Consider the following 20925-nt stretch of genomic DNA (forward strand, 5'->3'; position numbering starts at 1 on the left):
CACTGAGATTGAACACGTGACCTTCGGATCCAGAGTCATGGGATAATAATAGTAATAATTTATTGAACTTTTACAGTGGCTTGCGAAAGTTTTCACCCCCCTTGGCATTTTTCCTATTTTGTTGCCTTACAACCTGGAATTAAAATTGATTTTTTGGGGGGGTGGGGTTGTATCATTTGATTTACACAACATGCCTACCATTTTGAAGATGCAAAATATTTTTTATTGTCAAACAAACAAGAAATAATACAAAAAAACTGAAACTTGAGCAGGAATAAATATTCACCCCCCCAAAGTCAATACTTTTTAGAGCCACCTTTTGCAGCAATTACAGCTGCAAGTTTCTTGGGGTATGTCTCTATAAGCTTGGCACATCTAGCCACTGGGATTTTTGCCAATTCTTCAAGGCAAAACTGCTCCAGCTCCTTCAAGTTGGATTGGGTTCTGCTGGTGTACAGCAATCTTTAAGTCATACCACAGATTCTCAATTGGATTGAGGTCTGGGCTTTGACTAGGCCATTCCAAGACATTGAAATGTTTCCCCTTAAACCAGTCGAGTGTTGCTTTAGCAGTATGCTTAGGGTCATTGTCCTGCTTTACGGTGAACCTCCGTCCCAATCTCAAATCTCTGGAAAACTGAAACAGGTTTCCCTCAAGAATTTCCCTGTATTTAGCGCCATCCATCATTACTTCAATTCTGACCAGTCACTGCCGATGAAAAACATAGCCACAGCATGATGCTGCCACCACCATGCTTCACTGTGGGGATGGTGTTCTTGGGGTGATGAGAGGTGTTGAACTCGGGAACTCCCGAGTGGTGCAGTGGTCTAAGGCACTGCATCGCAGTGCTAACTGTGCCCCTAGAGATCCTGGTTCAAATCCAGGGTCTGTCGTAGCTGGCCGCGACCGGGAGACCCATGGGGCGGCGCACAATTGGCCCAGGGTAGGGGAGGGAATGGCCGGCAGGGATGTAGCTCAGTTGGTAGAGTATGGCGTTTGCAACGCCAGGGTTGTGGGTTTGATTCCCACGGGGGGCCAGTATATAAAATAACTGTAAGTAGCTCTGGATTAGAGCGTCTGCTAAATTATGTAAATGTGTTGGGTTTGCGCCAGACATAGCGTTTTCCTTGATGGCCAAAAAGCTACATTTTAGTCTTATCTGACCAGAGTACATTCTTCCATATGTTTGGGGAGTCTCCCACATGCATTTTGGCAAACGTGTTTAGTTCTTTCTTTCTTTAAACAATGGATTTTTTCTGGCCACTCTTCCATAAAGCCCAGCTCTGTGGCGTGTACGGCTTAAAGTGGTCCTATGGACAGATACTCCAATCTCCGCTATGGAGCTTTGCAGCTTCTTCAGGGTTATATTTGGTCTCTTTGTTGCCTTTCTGATTAATGCCCTCCTTGCCTGGTCTGTGAGTTTTGGTGGGCGGCCCTCTCTTGGCAGGTTTGTTGTGGTGCCATATTCTTTCAATTTTTTAATAATGGATTTAATGGTGCTCTGTGGGATATTCAAAGTTTCAGATATTTTTTTATAACCGAACCCTGATCTGTACTTCTCCACAACTTTGTCCCTGACCTGTTTGGAGAGCTCCTTGGTCTTCATGGTGCCGCTTGCTTGGTGGTGCCCCTTGCTTAGTGGTGTTGCAGACTCTGGGGCCTTTCAGAACAGGTGTATATATACTGAGATCATGTGACACTTAGATTGCACACAGGTGGACTTTATTTAACTAATTATGTGACTTCTGAAGGAAATTGGTTGCACCATATCTTATCTAGGGGCTTCATAGCAAAGGGGGTGAATACATATGCATGTCCCATTTTTCTGTTATTTATTTTGTATAATTTTTTGAAACAAGTTATTTTTTTCATTTCACTTCACCAATTTGGACTATTTTGTGTATGTCCATTACATTAAATCCAAATAAAAATCCATTTAGTTTGCAGGTTGTAATGCAACAAAATAGGAAAAACGCCAAGGGGGTTGAATACTTTTGCAAGGCACTGTTTGCCGCTTTTCAAAGCACCTCAAAGCGCTTCAAAGCACACAAAAAAAAGACAAGTAATTTAGAAACATCACAACATCATGAGATGGACCGTCATTAGAAAGTTCATGGCTTGACTGGTCATCTGAGGGAGGTGGTCAAGCAGGGAGAGAAAGTCCGGAGGCAGGCAAGAAGCGCAGTCTCATCAATGTGTCTCGCTGTCTCTGGCTATTCCGTAGTAGAATTCAGTAAGATTGAGTTTGAGCTAAGCCACTGCAGTCCTTGGACTCTGTAGTAGCTAGCTAGCTACTCCTTCACTATTACCAAAAATAGGGTAAACATAAATTTTTTCGAAGTTTAGGGTTAAAGAATTTGGATAGGGTTAACACATTAAGTTTAGGCATTCATTCCGAATGGTTAACGGGTAGGATAGGGTAATACAAAATTAAAAGGAAGGGGGAGAGAGAATAGGAGAAGAAACTGCCAGAGAGATGCATAGAGAAACAATGACATGAACGAGACGGAGAGGGGAGAAACAACGACAGAATGACATGAGCGAGACAGAGAGGGCAGAAACAACGACAGAATGACATGAACGAGACAGAGAGGGGAGAGAAACAACGACAGAATGACATGAACGAGACAGAGAGGGGCAGAAACAACGACAGAATGACATGAACGAGACAGAGAGGGGCAGAAACAACGACAGAATGACATGAACGAGACAGAGAGGGGAGAAACAACGACAGAATGACATGAACGAGACAGAGAGGGGAGAAACAACGACAGAATGACATGAATGAGACGGAGAGGGGGGATAAACAACGACAGAATGACAGAAAGACAGAAGACAGAAAGAGGAAGAAATAGGCCTAGATTATGTACTGTAGGTACCTGAGATCCAGAAGACAGATAAAGACACAACCCCCAAATCAATACCCCCTTACCCCTGCCCCCCCACACACACACACATCTGCGACCCAGCTGTGCAGGTCTGTAAAGTTGTGGGCCAGCTCTATGATGAGGCCCATCTGCTGTTGTGGTGTCATTAATAATGCATGGCCTTTGTACAGGGCTCTCCTTCACAAACACACACGCACACACACACACACACACCATTATCACTACCATAACTACTACAGAACAGTGATAGTAGTGATGTAGGGAAGCTCTCAAGGGCCGAGAATTCCTTTCAACATGTCAGCAGTGAGAGGGGTGTGTGTGTGTTTGAGGGGACTCTCCTTGCTTCCCAAACACACAACCCCCACCACCAGCCAGTGCTGAGTGCTCTGAGTGCTCTGTAAGGGGCTACACCCCCAGTGCTACACTCACTGTAACACTCACACTGAACACTAGCTAAAATACACACACTCCCCCACCTAGACTAACTCAGACAGAGGTACACTCAAGAACAACCCAACCCAACCATATCTAGGACACATAGGGGAGAGTGGGGTAAGTTGATCAATTTTTTACATTCAGCATCACTCCATCAAGGGAAATATAGTATTCTTTCTAACAAAGATATCTACATATATTTCAGGATGTTGTGTATCCCTGGACATAATTAGAATTAATCTAAACATTACAGTTTTGTCCAAAAAAAGTGGTCTCTTGGCACAACTTCCCCAGGTATGGGGTAAGTCGAGCTGCAGGACAGGGTACAAATTTCTGTTCTGAATGAAATATTACCACTACCCTTTTAAAACCATGTATATCTTTGTTTCCCAAACACAATTAAACACAATTACAAATCGCTTTTTGATCATTTTAACACTTTTAAACAGCGTTGTAACACCTAACAAACACCTTACATTACGCCTGGGAAGAAAACACTTACATTTGCTCAACTTGCCATTGGCTAAACCATTGGCTCAACTTACCCCAAGGCAAACATTTTGACTATATGTGACTCGTTTTGATCAAAACGCGTTTTCTGGCAGAAATGCCTTCTGGAACATGTGAACTTTCATGTGCCTTAATAACAAACTTGTATGACATCTGTAAATATGTATACAATTGTTAAATTACGAGCCTAGTTAGTTAAGCCACAGAAAAATACATAAACCTTCCCTCTAGCCATGATTGGCTGAGATAATGAGTGGGCTGGACATGCCGAGAGAGGAGTTCGGATTGGTCTGCCAAATAGCACGCTTCTGTCTATTTGAGCTGGTCAGTATGTGTAGGTAATCCTGTCTAACGCAGCTTTCTTTTAATGTATTGTGTAGTGGAGCTGCATAAGTGTTGCTCTCCACTTTCTGGAGGATCGAGTTTTGAAATCAGTGGAATTAGAGTATGATAGCTAAAGAGATGGAGAAAACAACTGTCTCAAGATTACATCTTAAAACTAAGGGCAACCATGGCATCCGTGACAGGGAGACGCGTCCATCATGCATGATGTATTCAGGTAAGATAGTCTAGCTAGCTACATTGTCATATATTACACGTTTCTAATTTTGACAGAAAGTGGTTTAATTTCAAGTTAAAGTGTACTGGCTTGCTAGCTAACGTTATGTGTATGATCTTATTATTCGTATCTCAGAGCCATTTGCTTACTAACATTGAACCTGGTTGGTTAGCTACCTGCAGATTCATGCAGGGTAGTAAAGTCATGAGTTGGGATTATGGTTCATTGTTTAACTCGCTAGCTAACATTAGCTGGCTGGCTAGCTAGCTAACGTTATGTGTATGATCTTATTATTCGTATCACAGAATCATTTGCTTGGCTAGTTAGAGCCTAATGTTAGCTAGCTAACATTGAACCTGGTTGGTTAGCTACCTGCAGATTCATGCAGGGTAGTAACATAATGAGTTGGGATTATGGTTAATTGTTTACCTAGCTAGCTACATGTTTTAACAAAATACTCCACTATGCAAGTAACCATTTCGGGTGCGTTTGTAAATTCAGTCTGAGTATGCCAGAGCGCAGAATAACTGATGAATTTACGAATACACAACACCCGTGCATGATCTTATTATTCGTACCTCAGAGCCAATTGCTTGGCTAGTTAGAACCTACTGTTAGCTAGCTAACATTGAACCTGGTTGGTTAGCTACCTGCAGATTCATGCAGGGTAGTAACATAATGAGTTGGGATTATGGTTAATTGTTTACCTAGCTAGCTACATGTTTTAACAAAATACTCCACTATGCAAGTAACCATTTCGGGTGCGTTTGTAAATTCAGTCTGAGTATGCCAGAGCGCAGAATAACTGATGAATTTACGAATACACAACACCCGTGCATGATCTTATTATTCGTACCTCAGAGCCAATTGCTTGGCTAGTTAGAACCTACTGTTAGCTAGCTAACATTGAACCTGGTTGGTTAGCTACCTGCAGATTCATGTAGGGTAGTAACGTAATGAGTTGGGATTATGGTTCATTATTTAGCTAGTTAGCTATATGTCTTAACAAAATACTCCACTATGCAAGTAACCATTTTGTGTGTGTTCGTAAATTCAGTCTGAGTATGCCAGAGCGCAGAATAACTGATGAATTTACTAACGCACAACACCAGTGGAATATAGCCGGTGTCAGTAAACGTCGGCAAAAAAGCGTATTTAAATTGTTGCCAGCAGCACAGTTACAGTCACCAACACTCTGGATAACATGAAAACAGCCTAATCAGCTCTGCTAGGGCGAGTAAAATGGTCAGTGGGGTGTTCTCATTAAATTACCATTTTACTCGCCCTAGCAGAGCTTTTGTATCTGGAAGTAGCTAGCAAGCTAGCCAATGTTAGCCAGTTAGCTTGTGTACTTGACTGCCGTTGTGAGGTCAGAACGCTCGGATCAATCCTATTCATTGGCCAGAGCATCAAGTGTGTGCTCTGAACTCTCCGAGAGCGAAACGAGATGGGTGGGGCTAAAGCTTAAGAGGGTGTGAACGATGCTGAATGGGTGTAGACAAAGAAGAGCTCTTCAGTAGGTACCAAAACATTCAAAGGCCATTTTCTCAAAAGTGAGATTACAAGTTTATCAACTTTCAAAGCAGAATTACATTCCCATTGTTCCCTTAAATGCAGTGTATGATATAGCATTTTGTAGCTCTGTGTCTCCGCTTTTATCCAATGTAAAAAACACAATTTCAAATGTTGCTACATAAGACCGAATCAAGGCGGTCGGTCACATATTAGTCCACACAGCTACAAGGATGAACTTTCATGCTAGGTTTATGATCTCATATTGAAGCGTATAGAGACCCAATCCTCTAACAATAAATTCATTTGACTTGGTGAAAATCAGTTGTTTTGGGACCTCACTTTTTTGGACCACTTTTTACATGTGGATTCTTCCTTCTCAGACAATGAAATTATGACCTGTTCCTAAATATTTGGCCAAATTATACGTTTTGTGTATGGTTTCCTAGAAACAAGGGTGGCTCAATTTACCTCATTCTCCCCTCCTCTACATACCCCATACTGCAGACCTAATCTGTACTGAGCTGGCTGGCATTTGTCTTTCATGTTGTCCTTTCCAGCACAGCTACAGCAACTATGGTAGAGGCGTAACCAGGCCAGCTCTGTACAGCTCACCTTGGCTCAGACTCAGAAGTATAAAAAAGGGTCAAATGATATCAAGGCCAAAAGCCCTCTCTTTCTCTCGGAACTATCTAATCCCCCTCCAACACGTTATTTGCCTCAACCTGGGATACCATCACCTTTTGACAAGTCCATGCACAGCAGATCATTTGCACTATAACACATGTATGGCATGGCTAGCAGGGGCTAATTAAGGCTAGCACAGCAAAAATGCTAACACTGGCTAAAACAGGCTAGCACAGGCTAGCACAGCAACTTTCACAGTCTAGCATTAGCTAGCTTAGCCTAGCATGCTAATGTAGAGCACAACCGGTGATCCAGTCTCTCTGTCTCCTTCCAGTGACTGCTGCTCTGTGGGTGAAATGAGCGCACTGTCACCCATCTGATTTATACTGCCGCTATTTTTAGCCGTAACAATTTGTAAAATTGAAAAGAGGATGTTACAACCCAAGTCACTCGAGGGCGGCGAGCGACGCTGTTGGCTGCAGCCCCAGGAGGATTTTCAGTCAACCTTCAACACACACACACGCGCCAGAACGTCCATACACACACAGGTGTGCACGCAGCACACACGTAGGAGAAAATACACACACACAAACACTTACACACACAACACACACACACACACACACACAGACACAACAGACAGACACACACACAAGAACAAGCAGGAGGGAAGAACTGTACACATCGAGCACACATCCCAGTGTGTGTGTGCGTCTGCATGCATGTCCATGGATGTCTTTGTGTTTGTGTGTGTGTGTGTGTGTGTGTGTGTGCGTGTGTGCATTTGCGTTTGGGTGCATGCATGGACAGCCTGGTTGACAGTCTAGTTAGCTAGTGGTGTCAGTGATAGCTCCATCACCGTGTCCCAATGCAGCGTGACGGACAAGACATGGCACGGGCTTCCAAATGACACACTGCAGGACATAACAGACTGGGCTGGGGATGGGCTCTATGACACATCTACACTAATACACCCTGACACATCTACACTAATACACCCTGACACATCTACACTAATACACCCTGACACATCTACACTAATACACCCTGACACATCTACACCCTGACACATCTACACTAATACACCCTGACACATCTACACTAATACACCCTGACACATCTACACGAATACAATCTGACACATCTACACTAATACACCCTGACACATCTACACGAATACAATCTGACACATCTACACTAATACCCCCTGACACATCTACACTAATACACCCTGACACATCTACACTAATACACCCTGACACATCTACACGAATACAATCTGACACATCTACACTAATACACCCTGACACATCTACACTAATACACCCTGACACATCTACACTAATACACCCTGACACATCTACACCCTGACACATCTACACTAATACCCCCTGACACATCTACACTAATACACCCTGACACATCTACACTAATACACCCTGACACATCTACACTAATACACCCTGACACATCTACACTAATACACCCTGACACATCTACACTAATACACCCTGACACATCTACACTAATTCACCCTGACACATCTACACTAATACACCCTGACACATCTACACTAATACACCCTGACACATCTACACGCATACACCCTGACACATCTACACGAATACACCCTGACACATCTACACGAATACACCCTGACACATCTACACTAACACACCCTGACACATCTACACGAATACACCCTGACACATCTACACTAACACACCCTGACACATCTACACGAATACACGATGCTACTACTGGTAACAAACAACAGCAGACCAGGTTTGCTGGTACAGCACTAAGGTGTGTGTGTGTGTGTGTGTGTGTGTGTGTGTGTGTGTGTGTGTGTGTGTGTGTGTGTGTGTGTGTGTGTGTGTGTGTGTGTGTGTGTGTGTGTGTGTGTGTGTGTGTGTGTCTGTTGCAGCATGGTCCCAGTGTCGGATGTAGACTGTGCTGAGGGGTTGAAAGTTGGAAGACTTACAGGGAGGGGTCGTGCACCAGATCTTTTAGGTTGATTCCACTGCGGTCCTCTGCCAGGTTCCTAAAACAGCTGTCACTCACTGGATGAAGAGAACGAGAGAGAAGAGACAGAGAGAGAGAGAGAGAAGAGAGAGAGAGAGAACCAGAGAGAGAGAGAGAGAGAGAGAGAGAAAGATAAATCATCAGTAAAGTGGGGCAATATATAGAGATGACAAAACAATCTCCCCCACTCCACACACACACAGACAGACTGACATACAGACATGCACACATAGACAGACTGACAGACACACACACACATCTGCAACCGCTGTGTTCCATGACTTTTGAGCAGGTGTGAGCCACATGAGTCATCATTCTGCTCAGAGAGAGAGAGAGAGAGAGAGAGAGAGAGAGAGAGAGAGAGAGAGAGAGAGACTTCCTGAGACAAGGTGTTTCATGGTATAAGCGATTACTATGGACAGGCGAGCTTACAGTATAAGATATAAAAATACATCTTTATAAATAGACTGACTTAGAAAATGACAATGCTAAAGAGTAGCACTATAATCACTGCACTCAACTAACTCCATAACACTACAACTAAGAACACTTGGACACCAGGAAAATATTTCCATTTTTAACCACCGATGGAGAACAGGAGTGGGTAAGAGAGAGAGACGGTGGGGGAATAAATAAAAGACAAAGGGATGACAGAGAGGAGGAGGGTAGAATGAGGGAAAAATGGCTGAGACAGAGGGGATATGAGGAGAATGCGAGAGAGATGGTGATAAGAGAGAGGGAGGAGGGTAGAATGAGAGAGAAATGGCTGAGACAGAGGGGATATGAGGAGAATGCGAGAGAGGGTGATAAGAGAGAGGGAGGAGGGTAAGGAAAATTAGAGAGGGTGATAAGAGAGAGGGAGGAGGGTAAGGACAATTTGAGAGGGTGATGAGAGAGAGGGAGGAGGGTAAGTAAAATTATAGAAGGTGATGAGAGAGAGGGAGGAGGGTAAGGAAAATGACAGAGAGGGTGATGAGAGAGGGAGGAGGGTAAGGAAAATGACAGAGAGGGTGATGAGAGGAGGAGAAAGGGATAGCTGTGGGGAAACAGAGGTAAACAGAGAGTGCAGGCCAGTGCTCTGGGCTATGGCAAATAAATGGGAGAGTGCTGACATTTGCACATAGAGAGAGAGAGAGAGAGAGAGAGAGAGAGAGAGAGAGAGAGAGAGAGAGAGAGAGAGAGAAGAAGAAAGAGAGAGGGTACGGGAATATGGAACACACACTACCCTGAATTACAGGGGCAATTATGTGTGTGTGTCTGTGTGTGTGTGTGTGGTGTGTGTAAGGGGGAACTTCCTTTAAGACTGCAGTATTCCTTACAATCACAACCACCCCTACTCAGTCTTTCTCACCCAGCTACCTCTTCTCAGTCTTTCTCACCCAGCTACCTCTCCTCAGTCTTTCTCACCCAGCTACCTCTCCTCAGTCTTTCTCACCCGGCTGCCCCTCTTCAGTCTTCAGTCTTTCTCACCCAGCTATCCCTCCTCAGTTTTCAGTTTTTCTCACCCAGCTACCCCTTGATCTAAAAATAGACACTCAACTCTCCTACAAGAGGCAACAACCATTCTCAACCAATCAACACTCTGTCAAAGGCATCGGCACCCAACACCATTTTCTGTGTCTATCCATGTGTGTGTGTGTCTGTGTGTGTGTATGTTTGTGTCTGAGTGTGTGTGTGTGTGTGCTTACCTACGGAACAGCAAGAGGAACTGCCCCTCCCTACCTTCAGGCTATGCTCAAAACCTACACGCCAACCCGAGCACTCCGTTCTGCCACATCAGATCTCTTGGCCCTCCCGCTCAGCCCAGTCCAAGTTCTTGTCCTGGTACCCCAATGGTGGAACCTGTTTCCCCCTGAAGCAAGGACAGCAGAGTCCCTGCCCATCTTTCGTAAGCATCTGAAACCCTACCTCTTCAAACAGTATCTTAAATAATCCTCGTCCTCACCTGATCCCCCCTTTGCTGCTATAACAGCCTCCACTCTTCTGGGAAGGCTTTCCACTAAATGTTGGAACATTGCTGCGGGGACTTGCTTCCATTCAGCCACAAGAGCATGAGCTCGGGCACTGATGTTGGGCGGTTAGGCCTGGCTCGCAGTCGGCATTCCAATTCATCCCAAAGGTGTTCGATGGGTTGGGGTCAGGGCTCTGTACAGGCCAGTCAAGTTCTTCCACACCGATCTTGACAAACCATTTCTGTATGGTCTTCGATTTGTGCATGGGGGCATTGTCATGCTGAAACAGGAAAGGGTCCTCCCCAAACTGTTGCCACAAAGTTGGAAGCACAGACTAGTCTAGAATGTAATTGTATGCTGTAGCGTTAAGATTTCCCTTCACTGGAACTAAGGGGCCTAGCCCGAACAATGGAAAACAGCCCCAGATCATTATTCCTCTTCCACCAAACTTTACAGTTGGCACTATGCAGTGGGGCAGGTAGCGTTCTCCTGGCATCGCCAAACCCAGATTAGTCCGTCGGACTGCGAGATGGTGAAGCGTGATTCATTATAATTCCAAGATGGCATAGCAGTGCGGTCGTGTTCTTTGTTGTGTGTCTGTGTAAATAGCCTGTTTTTTTGTATTTTTGACATTATGTTTTGTTTACCCCATATGTAACTCTGTGTTGTTGTTTTTATCGCACTGCTTTGCTTTATCTTGGCCAGGTTGCAGTTGTAAATGAGAACTTGTTCTCAACTGGCTTACCTGGTTAAATAAAGGTAAAAAACAACAACAAAAATTCACTCCAGAGAACGCGTTTCCACTGCTCCAGAGTCCAATGGTGGCGAGCTTTACACCACTCCAGCAGACGCTTGGCATTGCGCATGGGGATTTTAGGCTTGTGTGTGGCAGCTCGGACATGGAAACCCATTTCATGAAGCATCCGACGAACAGTACTTCTGCTGATGTTGCTTCCAGAGGCAGTTGGGAACTCGGTAGTGAGTGTTGCAACTGAGGACAGATGATTTTTACAGGCTATGGGCTTCAGCACTCGGCGGTACCATTCTGTGAGCTTGTGTGGCCTACCACTTCACAGCTGAGCAGTTGTTGCTTCTAGATGTTTACTCTTCACAATAACAGCACTTAGCTGTAGCAGGGCAGACATTTTACTACTGACTTGTTGGAAAGGTGGCATCCTATGATGTGCCACATTGAAAGTCAATGAGCTCATCAGTAAGGCCATTCTACTGCCAATGTTTGTCTTGGCGATTGCATGACTGTGTGCTCAATTTTATACACCTGTCAGCAACGGGTGAGGCTGAAATAGCCGAATCCACTAATTCGAAGGGGTGTCCACATACTTTTGTATACAGTGAGGGAAAAAAGTATTTGATCCCCTGCTGATTTTGTACGTTTGCCCACTGACAAAGAAATGATCAGTCTATAATTTTAATGGTAGGTTTATTTGAACAGTGAGAGACAGAATAACAACAAAATAATCCAGAAAAACACATGTAAAATTTTTTATAAATTGATTTGCATTTTAATGAGGGAAATAAGTATTTGACCCCCTCTCAATCAGAAAGATTTCTGGCTCCCAGGTGTCTTTTATACAGGTAACGAGCTGAGATTAGGAGCACACTCTTAAAGGGAGTGCTCCTAATTTCAGTTTGTTACCTGTATAAAAGACACCTGTCCACAGAAGCAATGAATCAATCAGATTCCAAACTCTCCACCATGGCCAAGACCAAAGAGCTCTCCAAGGATGTCAGGGACAAGATTGTAGACCTACACAAGGCTGGAATGGGCTACAAGACCATCGCCAAGCAGCTTGGTGAGAAGGTGACAACAGTTGGTGCGATTATTTGCAAATGGAAGAAACACAAAATAACTGTCAATCTCCCTCGGCCTGGGGCTCCATGCAAGATCTCACCTCGTGGAGTTGCAATGATCATGAGAAAGGTGAGGAATCAGCCCAGAACTACACGGGAGGATCTTGTGCATGATCTCAAGGCAGCTGGGACCATAGTCACCAAGAAAACAATTGGTAACACACTACGCCGTGAAGGACTGAAATCCTGCAGCGCCCGCAAGGTCCCCCTGCTTAAGAAAGCACATATACATGCCCGTCTGAAGTTTGCCAATGAACATCTGAATGATTCAGAGGAGAACTGGGTGAAAGTGTTGTGGTCAGATGAGACCAAAATGGAGCTCTTTGGCATCAACTCAACTCGCCGTGTTTGGAGGAGGAGGAATGCTGCCTATGACCCCAAGAACACCATCCCCACCGTCAAACATGGAGGTGGAAACATTATGCTTTGACAGTGTTTTTCTGCTAAGGGGACAGGACAACTTCACCGCATCAAAGGGACAATGGACGGGGCCATGTACCATCAAATCTTGGGTGAGAACCTCCTTCCCTCAGCCTGGGCATTGAAAATGGGTCGTGGATGGGTATTCCAGCATGACAATGACCCAAAACACACGGCCAAGGCAACAAAGGAGTGGCTCAAGAAGAAGCACATTAAGGTCCTGGAGTGGCCTAGCCAGTCTCCAGACCTTAATCCCATAAGAAATATGTGGAGGGAGCTGATTGTTCGAGTTGCCAAACGTCAGCCTCGAAACCTTAATGACTTGGAGAAGATCTGCAAAGAGGAGTGGGACAAAATCCCTCCTGAGATGTGTGCAAACCTGGTGGCCAACTACAAGAAACGTCTGATCTCTGTGATTGCCAACAAGGGTTTTGCCACCAAGTACTAAGTCATGTTTTGCAAAGGGGTCAAATACTTATTTCCCTCATTAAAATGCAAATACATTTATAAAAAATTTTACATGTGTTTTTCTGGATTATTTTTTTGTTATTCTGTCTCTCACTGTTCAAATAAACCTACCATTAAAATTATAGACTGATCATTTCTTTGTCAGTGGGCAAACGTACAAAATCAGCAGGGGATCAAATACTTTTTTCCCTCACTGTATATAGTGCATCTTAAGATGAATGCACTAACATTAAGTCGCTCTGGATAGGAGCATCTGCTAAATGACTAAAATGTCAAATGTAAAAAAATAAAAATAAATGTGTGTGTGTTGGGGGGGAACTCCTCACTAAAGGTAATAAAACGTGAGGCCGGTGTGCCCCTCCATCAAGTGGGATAAATGTGAGAGAGTTATCCCTGAGAGAAAAGGAGAGATTGGAAGATTGAGAGACGAAGAGGGGGAGAGAGCGGGAGAATGAGATACAGTCTAAGTAAAAAAGAAAGAGAAAGGAAGAGGGTGAGATTAGAGGGAGAGGGAGAGGGAGAGCGAGATGAGTGAAGGAGAGAGAAGAGGGAGGGAGAGATATCTGGCTGCAGTTGAAACAGGCTTCAAAGGAATATTAATGTGATCCTATACAGGAGCTGAACACAGAGGAAGAGAAGGAGGGAAGAAGAGGAGGAGGAGGAGGGAAGGAATGCAGAGGGTCACCATGACGCTGTGGATTCCACTCCACCTTTTTTCAGGATAGGAGTCTGGGAGTGGCTGGCCGTTTAGATCCCTCCCCCCTGACAAAATCCATCTCCTCCCCCTAAGCCTACTGCAGGTCTGCTTCACTGCAGCTAAAAAAAAATCTGCATCCACACCCTGACAAGATCCACATCTAACCTACAGCTCACAACTTCGGTTTGGGCACTGATCTCAAATGTGACTAGTTTCAGGAAACCAGGCGTATGTCGCACGACACTACTTCACAGGAGAGGCATTTGAACGTAAACATTATTGTTTTATCAAAATGAAATTTTTGGCAGAAATGCCTTCTGGAACATGTGAATCTCCATGTGCCTTAATAACAAACGTGTATTCTATCCATAGATACAAATAAAATTGTTAAATTAGGAGCATAGTTGGTTTAGCCACAGAAAAAGACAGGAACCTTCCCTCTAGCCATGATTGGCTGAGATAATAGATGGGCTGGACATGCCGGGAGATGAGTTTGGATTGGTCTGCCATGTAGCATGCTTCTGTATATAACGTGAGCTGCTCAGTACGTGTTGATAGTTGTTTCTACCGCACCGTTTTTGAAATATATAACGTTAACCATTGAGAACTACAAAAAGTTTTGCTACTTTTCTCAACAACATTGATGCCCTGAATTTAGCAGGCACTATCGACAGATCAGTTGGAAAAAGTGATTTGCTACTTTCTGCACACGCCACGGTCAGTGTGAACCAGAGTGACTTGAAACAACGCTGGCCAAACAAGATGTGGCTACAAACAAAATGGAGTTAAATGGTTCCAGTCTGCCATGAAGCGTTCATCCATATATACGGGTAAGAGTCTAGCTACATTATTAGATATTATACGTTTCTAATTTTGCAGAAAGTCGTTTTCATTGCATGTTAAAGCATACTGTTAGCTAGCGAATGTTAGTTTGCTGGCTTGCTAGCTACCGTTACGTGTATGATCTGTGTAGTAATATTATTTGAATCAGAAACCCATTTGCATTCTTAGTCATAGCCTAATGTTAGCTAGCTAACATTGAACCTGGATCGTTAGCATTAGCTACCTGCAGCTTCATACTACAGCTATGATAATGTTTGTATTGGTTGGTAATAGTATGAGTTGGGATTATGCCGTTCATTGTTTAGCTAGCTAGCTACATGTCTAAGCACAAGACTACGTCTAAACAAAACACTTCGCCAGATGATTACATGACCCATCAAGTTAGCCAGGTGTGTCTGGAGGTGATTACGGCCATCTATTGTATTTCATGAACATCTGTACATGGCTAGACAATAGAGACCCACCCACTTAGCTAAATGTGGCTGGGGGGTGGTTATAGCATTTCCTTCACATGACCCATCAATTTAGACAAGTGTGTCAGGTAAGCGTCATCTAATAATAATAAAATAATTTTATTAGACCAGAAAACGTGAGACGTTAGTCCACACGTTTGAAATTGAGAAACTCTGAAACTTTCAACCTCTACACGAGGTGAAGAAGAAGACAATGCACTAGACCTTATCATCTCAGTCTGCAGCTGGCATGTATAGTCGTCTAGACAACTTTCACTAAAGACACGAGTTCGGAAGGACAATCCCTCTCCGACAACCGCAGGTACATCTGAAGTATCCATTCTAACCACAACTATGACCAGAAACTCTACCAAGGACATTGGGGTCTCTGGTAGGCATACCAGAGTCCTACATCATCAACTCAACTATCGAGGACAGCTACACGTAAATACATGTTGCATTTCTAATCCGAATGAGTGATTAGTGGGGTTTTAAGCATTTGTATTTCCAAGAGCGTAGTTTCCAAAGTAACCACGATAGTTTGAATCTCTCCTTTCCACTCTGACCCTCCTTCTACCAAAGAATTCATGCTATTTTTAGTCCAGTCCACTAGGGACCTGTTTTCATTGTATTATGTTAGCAATCAATAACCTATGTGTGTGTGTGTGTTTGTATTATGTTATTATTTAGTTAGTTAGTAAATAAATAATTAAGCCAATTGGTGTATTGCTGATTCATCAATAAGGTTAGGGTTCTTGCAGTTTCAAGGATTATGCGACGTTCAGAATGAGACTGATAAGAGGTAATTATTTAATAAGTGACTGTTATCGACATAACATATATATCTTCTAAGAGTTTAATTCGGGAGATGGTAACTCGTTAAACAACTTCTTCCGTGGTGCCCCAAATTCCTAATGAGTTAATTGTTACATGATTCATTTAATTGAGTGACAGTTAAACAGTTATGTGATTCGATAAATAACAGTCATATATTAAAGTAAGTCACGTCACGACACTACTATGCAAGTAATCATTTCACTGTACTGTTTACACCTTCTGTATCCTGTGCATGTGACAAATCAACTTTAAAAAAAATTGATATAGTGTGTGTTTACGAGAGACGTTAATGTGAAGAACAACATGACATGCACCAAAGTCAGATTAGGATATAGGCCAAGGACTAGATCAAGTGTATTTTTACCTGGTGTTTTTCCTTATTGTAGGCTACTACTTTCACCACTTTTAGTCTTGAAATCTTTGGTTGTTTACTAAACTAAATCACTCTGTTTAGCAAATGACTTCACATGTGAATCCTTAGAGAGATGGGTGGGGCTAGGCTTAAGAGGGTGTGAACGATGCTGAATGGGTGTAGACAAAGAATAGCTCTCCAGTAGATTTACCAAAACATTCAGGGCCATTTTCTCAAAAGTGGGGTTACAAGTTTATCAGCTTTCAAAGCTGAATCACTGCAAAATATGACATCCGTCCAGGTAAGCAAGACGCTGGGAGATGGCTTAAAAACCGGCCACTAGGGGCAACAGTGAGCACTATTACCATCAAGTAGGCTTGGGTTTTGCCAGGGGGTTGTGGACAGGGATGGCGGATTTGCGTAAACCGTGAGCTCTGGCTCTGAGGGTGGCGTGTTCAATCCTAGTGCTAGGCACTCATTTAATATTTGTTTATATTTGTTTGTTTTAGCCCTATCCCAAACGTTAACCCTTAACTATTCTGAATTATGCCTAAACTTCTGCAGTGAGACTGTGAGAGCTTGTTGCTCTAGCAGGAGATGCAATGACCCTGTCCAGGGTGGTATTTCCCCATGATCCACAGACAGTCCATATCCCCACAGGTCAACGTCTATTGGACAGATAGACAAGTCAGACAGAGAGATGGACAGACAGACAGACGGACACAGACAGACAGAGAGGGCAGCCAGACACTGGGCACACAGACACTGGGCAGACAGACACAGGGCAGACAGACACTGGGCAGACAGGGGGCTGTCCCAGCTGGGTAGACTCGAGTTGGGGTCGATTCCAATTCATTCCTGTCAGTTGAATTGGACATGGAGATCCTCCATAGATAACCATGGCTAGGTGATCTCTCTACAACTGTCTGTATCTGTCTGTATGTATGTATGTGTGTTTCTGTGTGTGTGTCTGTGTGTGTGTGTGTCTGCTAGACTAAATAGAGTGCCTGTATCTCCCCAGGCTAGCAGTAAGAGTGGGAGGAGAGCAGGAGGCCGCAACTTTAGAAGCATTACGCAGGGCGGAGCGGCCCCAGTGAGAACATTGAAGTCAGCATCCACATGGGATCCCGGTGTACACTCACTCCTTAAAGGGTTAATACGAGCCCCAACAAGTCAGAGAGATGGAGAGATGGAGACAGAGGAGGAGAGATAGAGTAAGAGATGGAATAGAGAGACAACTAAGAGGATGAGATAGAGGAAAATAATGAGAGAAGAGAAGAGATGAAGGGAGGAATGGTGACAGAGGAGGGAGAAAAGAAAGATAGGAAATGATGAGCAAAGAGAAGAATGGAGCTGGAAGAGAAGAACAGGAGAGGAGAATGAGAACTAGAGAAGACACTGGAAGAGACTGGAGAAGACATTGGAAGAGACTGGAGTGAAACTGTAAGAGACTGGAGAAGACACTGGAAGAAACTAGAGAAGACACTGGAAAAAACTAGAGAAGACACTGGAAGAGACTGGAGGAGACACTGGAAAAGACTGGAGAAGACACTGGAAGAAACTAGAGAAGATAATGGAAGAAACTAGAGAAGACACTGGAAGAGACTAGAGAAGACACTGGAATAGACTGGAGAAGACACTGGAAGAGACTAGAGAAGACACTGGAAGAGACTGGAGAAGACACTGGAAGAGACTAAAGAAGACACTGGAAGAGACTGGAGAAGACAATGGAAGAGACTGGAAAAGACACCGGAAGAGACTGGAGAAGACACTGGAAGAGACTGGAGAAGACACTGGAAGAGACTGGAGAAGACACTGGAAGAGACTGGAGAAGACATTGGAAGAAGCTGGAGTAGATAATGGAAGAGACTAGAGAAGACACTGGAAGAGAGTGGAGAAGACACTGAAAGAGGCTGGAGAAGACACTGGAAGAGACTGGAGAAGACATTGGAAGAAGCTGGAGTAGATAATGGAAGAGACTAGAGAAGACACTGGAAGAGGCTGGAGAAGACACTGAAAGAGGCTGGAGAAGACACTGGAAGAGAGTGGAGAAGATACTAGAAGAGACTGGAGAAGACACTGGAAGAGACTGGAGAATACACTGGAAGAGACTGGAGAAGACACTGGAAGAGACAGGAGAAGACACTGGAAGAGACTAGCGAAGACACTGGAAGAAACTAGAGAAGACACTGGAAGAGACTGGAGAAGACACTGGAAGAGACAAGAAGAAAATGGAAGAGAAGACACTGGAAGAGACTAGAGAAGACACTGGAAGAGACTAGAGAAGACACTGGAAGAGACTGGAGAAGACACGGGAAGAGACTGGAGAAGACACTGGAAGATACTAGAGAAGACACTGGAAGAGACTGGAGAAGACACAGGAAGAGACTAAAGAAGACACTGGAAGAGACTGGAGAAGACACTGGAAGAGACTAGAGAAGGCAGTGGAAGAGACTGGAGAAGACACTGGAAGAGTGGAGAAGACACTGGAGAAGACACTGGAAGAGACTGGAGAAGACACTGGAAGAGACTGGAGAAGACACTGGAAGAAACTGGAGAAGACACTGGAAGAAACTAGAGGAGACACTGGAAGAAACTAGAGAAGACACTGGAAGAGACTGGAGAAGACACTGGAAGATACTAGAGAAGACACTGGAAGAGACTGGAGAAGACACTGGAAGAGACTGGAAAAGACACTGGAAGAGAATGGAGAAGACACTGGAAGAGAATGGAGAAGACACTGGAAGAGACTGGAGAAGATACTGGAAGAGAGAAGACACTGAAAGAGACTAGAGAAGACACTGGAAGAGATGGGAGAACACACTGGAGATACACTGGAAGAGACTGTAGAAGACACTGGAAGAGGCTGGAGAAGATAATGGAAGAGACTAGAGAAGACACTGGAAGAGACTGGAGAAGACACTGGAAGAGAGTGGAGAAGATACTGGAAGAGACTGGAGAAGACACTGGAAGAGACTGGAGAAGACACTGGAAGAGACTGGAGAAGACACTGGAAAGGACTGGAGAAGACACTGGAAGAGACTGGAGAAGATAATGGAAGAGAAGACACTGGAAGAGACTAGAGAAGACACTGGAAGAGACTGGAGAAGACACTGGAAGAGGCTGGAGAAGATAATGGAAGAGAAGACACTGGAAGAGACTAGAGAAGACACTAGAGAAGACACTGGAAGAGACTGGAGAAGACACTGGAAGAGGCTGGAGAAGACACTGGAGGAGAGTGGAGAAGATACTGGAAGAGACTAGAGAAGACACTGGAAGAGGCATGAGAAGACACTGGAAGAGAGTGGAGAAGATACTGGAAGACACTAGAGAAGACACTGGAAGAGACTGGAGAAGACACTGGAAGAGGCTGGGAAGACACTGGAAGAGAATAGAAAAGACACTGGAAGAGACTAGAGAAGACACTGGAAGAGACTGGAGAAGACATTGGAAGAGAAGACACTGGAAGAGACTAGAGAAGACACTGGAAGAGACTAGAGAAGACACTGGAAGAGACTGGAGAAGACACTGGAATAGACTGGAGAAGAAACTGGAAGAGACTGGAGAAGACACTGGAAGAGACTAGAGAAGACACTAGAGAAGACACTGGAAGAGACTGGAGAAGACACTGGAAGAGGCTGGAGAAGACACTGGAAGCGAGTGGAGAAGATTCTGGAACAGACTGGAAAAAACACTGGAAGAGACTGGAGAAGACACTGGAAGAGACTAGAGAAGACACTGGAAGAGACTAGAGAAGACACTGGAAGAGACTAGAGAAGACACTGGAAGAGACTGGAGAAGACACTGGAAGAGAAGACACTGGAAGAGACTAGAGAAGACACTGGAAGAGACTGGAGAAGACACTGGAAGAGACTGGAGAAGACACTGGAAGAGACTGGAGAAGACACTGGAGAAGACACTGGAAAAGACTGGAGAAGACACTGGAAGAGACTGGAGAAGACACTGGAAGAGACTGGAGAAGACACTGGAAGAGACTGGAGAAGACACTGGAAGAGACTGGAGAAGACACTGGAAGAGACTGGAGAAGACACTGGAAGAGACTGGAAGAGACTTGAGAAGACACTGGAAGAGACTAGAGAAGACACTGGAAGAGACTGGAGAAGACACTGGAAGAGACTGGAGAAGACACTGGAAGCGAGTGGAGAAGATTCTGGAACAGACTGGAAAAAACACTGGAAGAGACTGGAGAAGACACTGGAAGAGACTAGAGAAGACACTGGAAGAGACTAGAGAAGACACTGGAAGAGACTAGAGAAGACACTGGAAGAGACTAGAGAAGACACTGGAAGAGACTGGAGAAGACACTGGAAGAGAAGACACTGGAAGAGACTAGAGAAGACACTGGAAGAGACTGGAGAAGACACTGGAAGAGACTGGAGAAGACACTGGAAGAGACTGTAGAAGACACTGGAGAAGACACTGGAAAAGACTGGAGAAGACACTGGAAGAGACTGG

The 20925-nt window shown here is 44.3% G+C and overlaps 1 protein-coding gene across 16 annotated transcripts in view; it reads right to left on the reverse strand.

Annotated features, from left to right (window-relative positions):
• LOC121548493 (gephyrin) overlaps positions 1-20925 on the reverse strand; it is a 166354-nt gene that overhangs the window by 86920 nt on the left and 58509 nt on the right. For all 16 annotated transcript variants that reach the window (XM_041859935.2, XM_041859940.2, XM_041859942.2 and 13 more), the window contains exon 2: positions 8516-8594. In XM_041859935.2, the coding sequence (XP_041715869.1) occupies positions 8516-8594 (79 nt within the window). The remainder of the gene's footprint in view (positions 1-8515; positions 8595-20925) is intronic.

The sequence above is a fragment of the Coregonus clupeaformis genome, chromosome 33 (genome assembly GCF_020615455.1).
Source record: "Coregonus clupeaformis isolate EN_2021a chromosome 33, ASM2061545v1, whole genome shotgun sequence".
Taxonomy (NCBI): domain Eukaryota; kingdom Metazoa; phylum Chordata; class Actinopteri; order Salmoniformes; family Salmonidae; genus Coregonus; species Coregonus clupeaformis.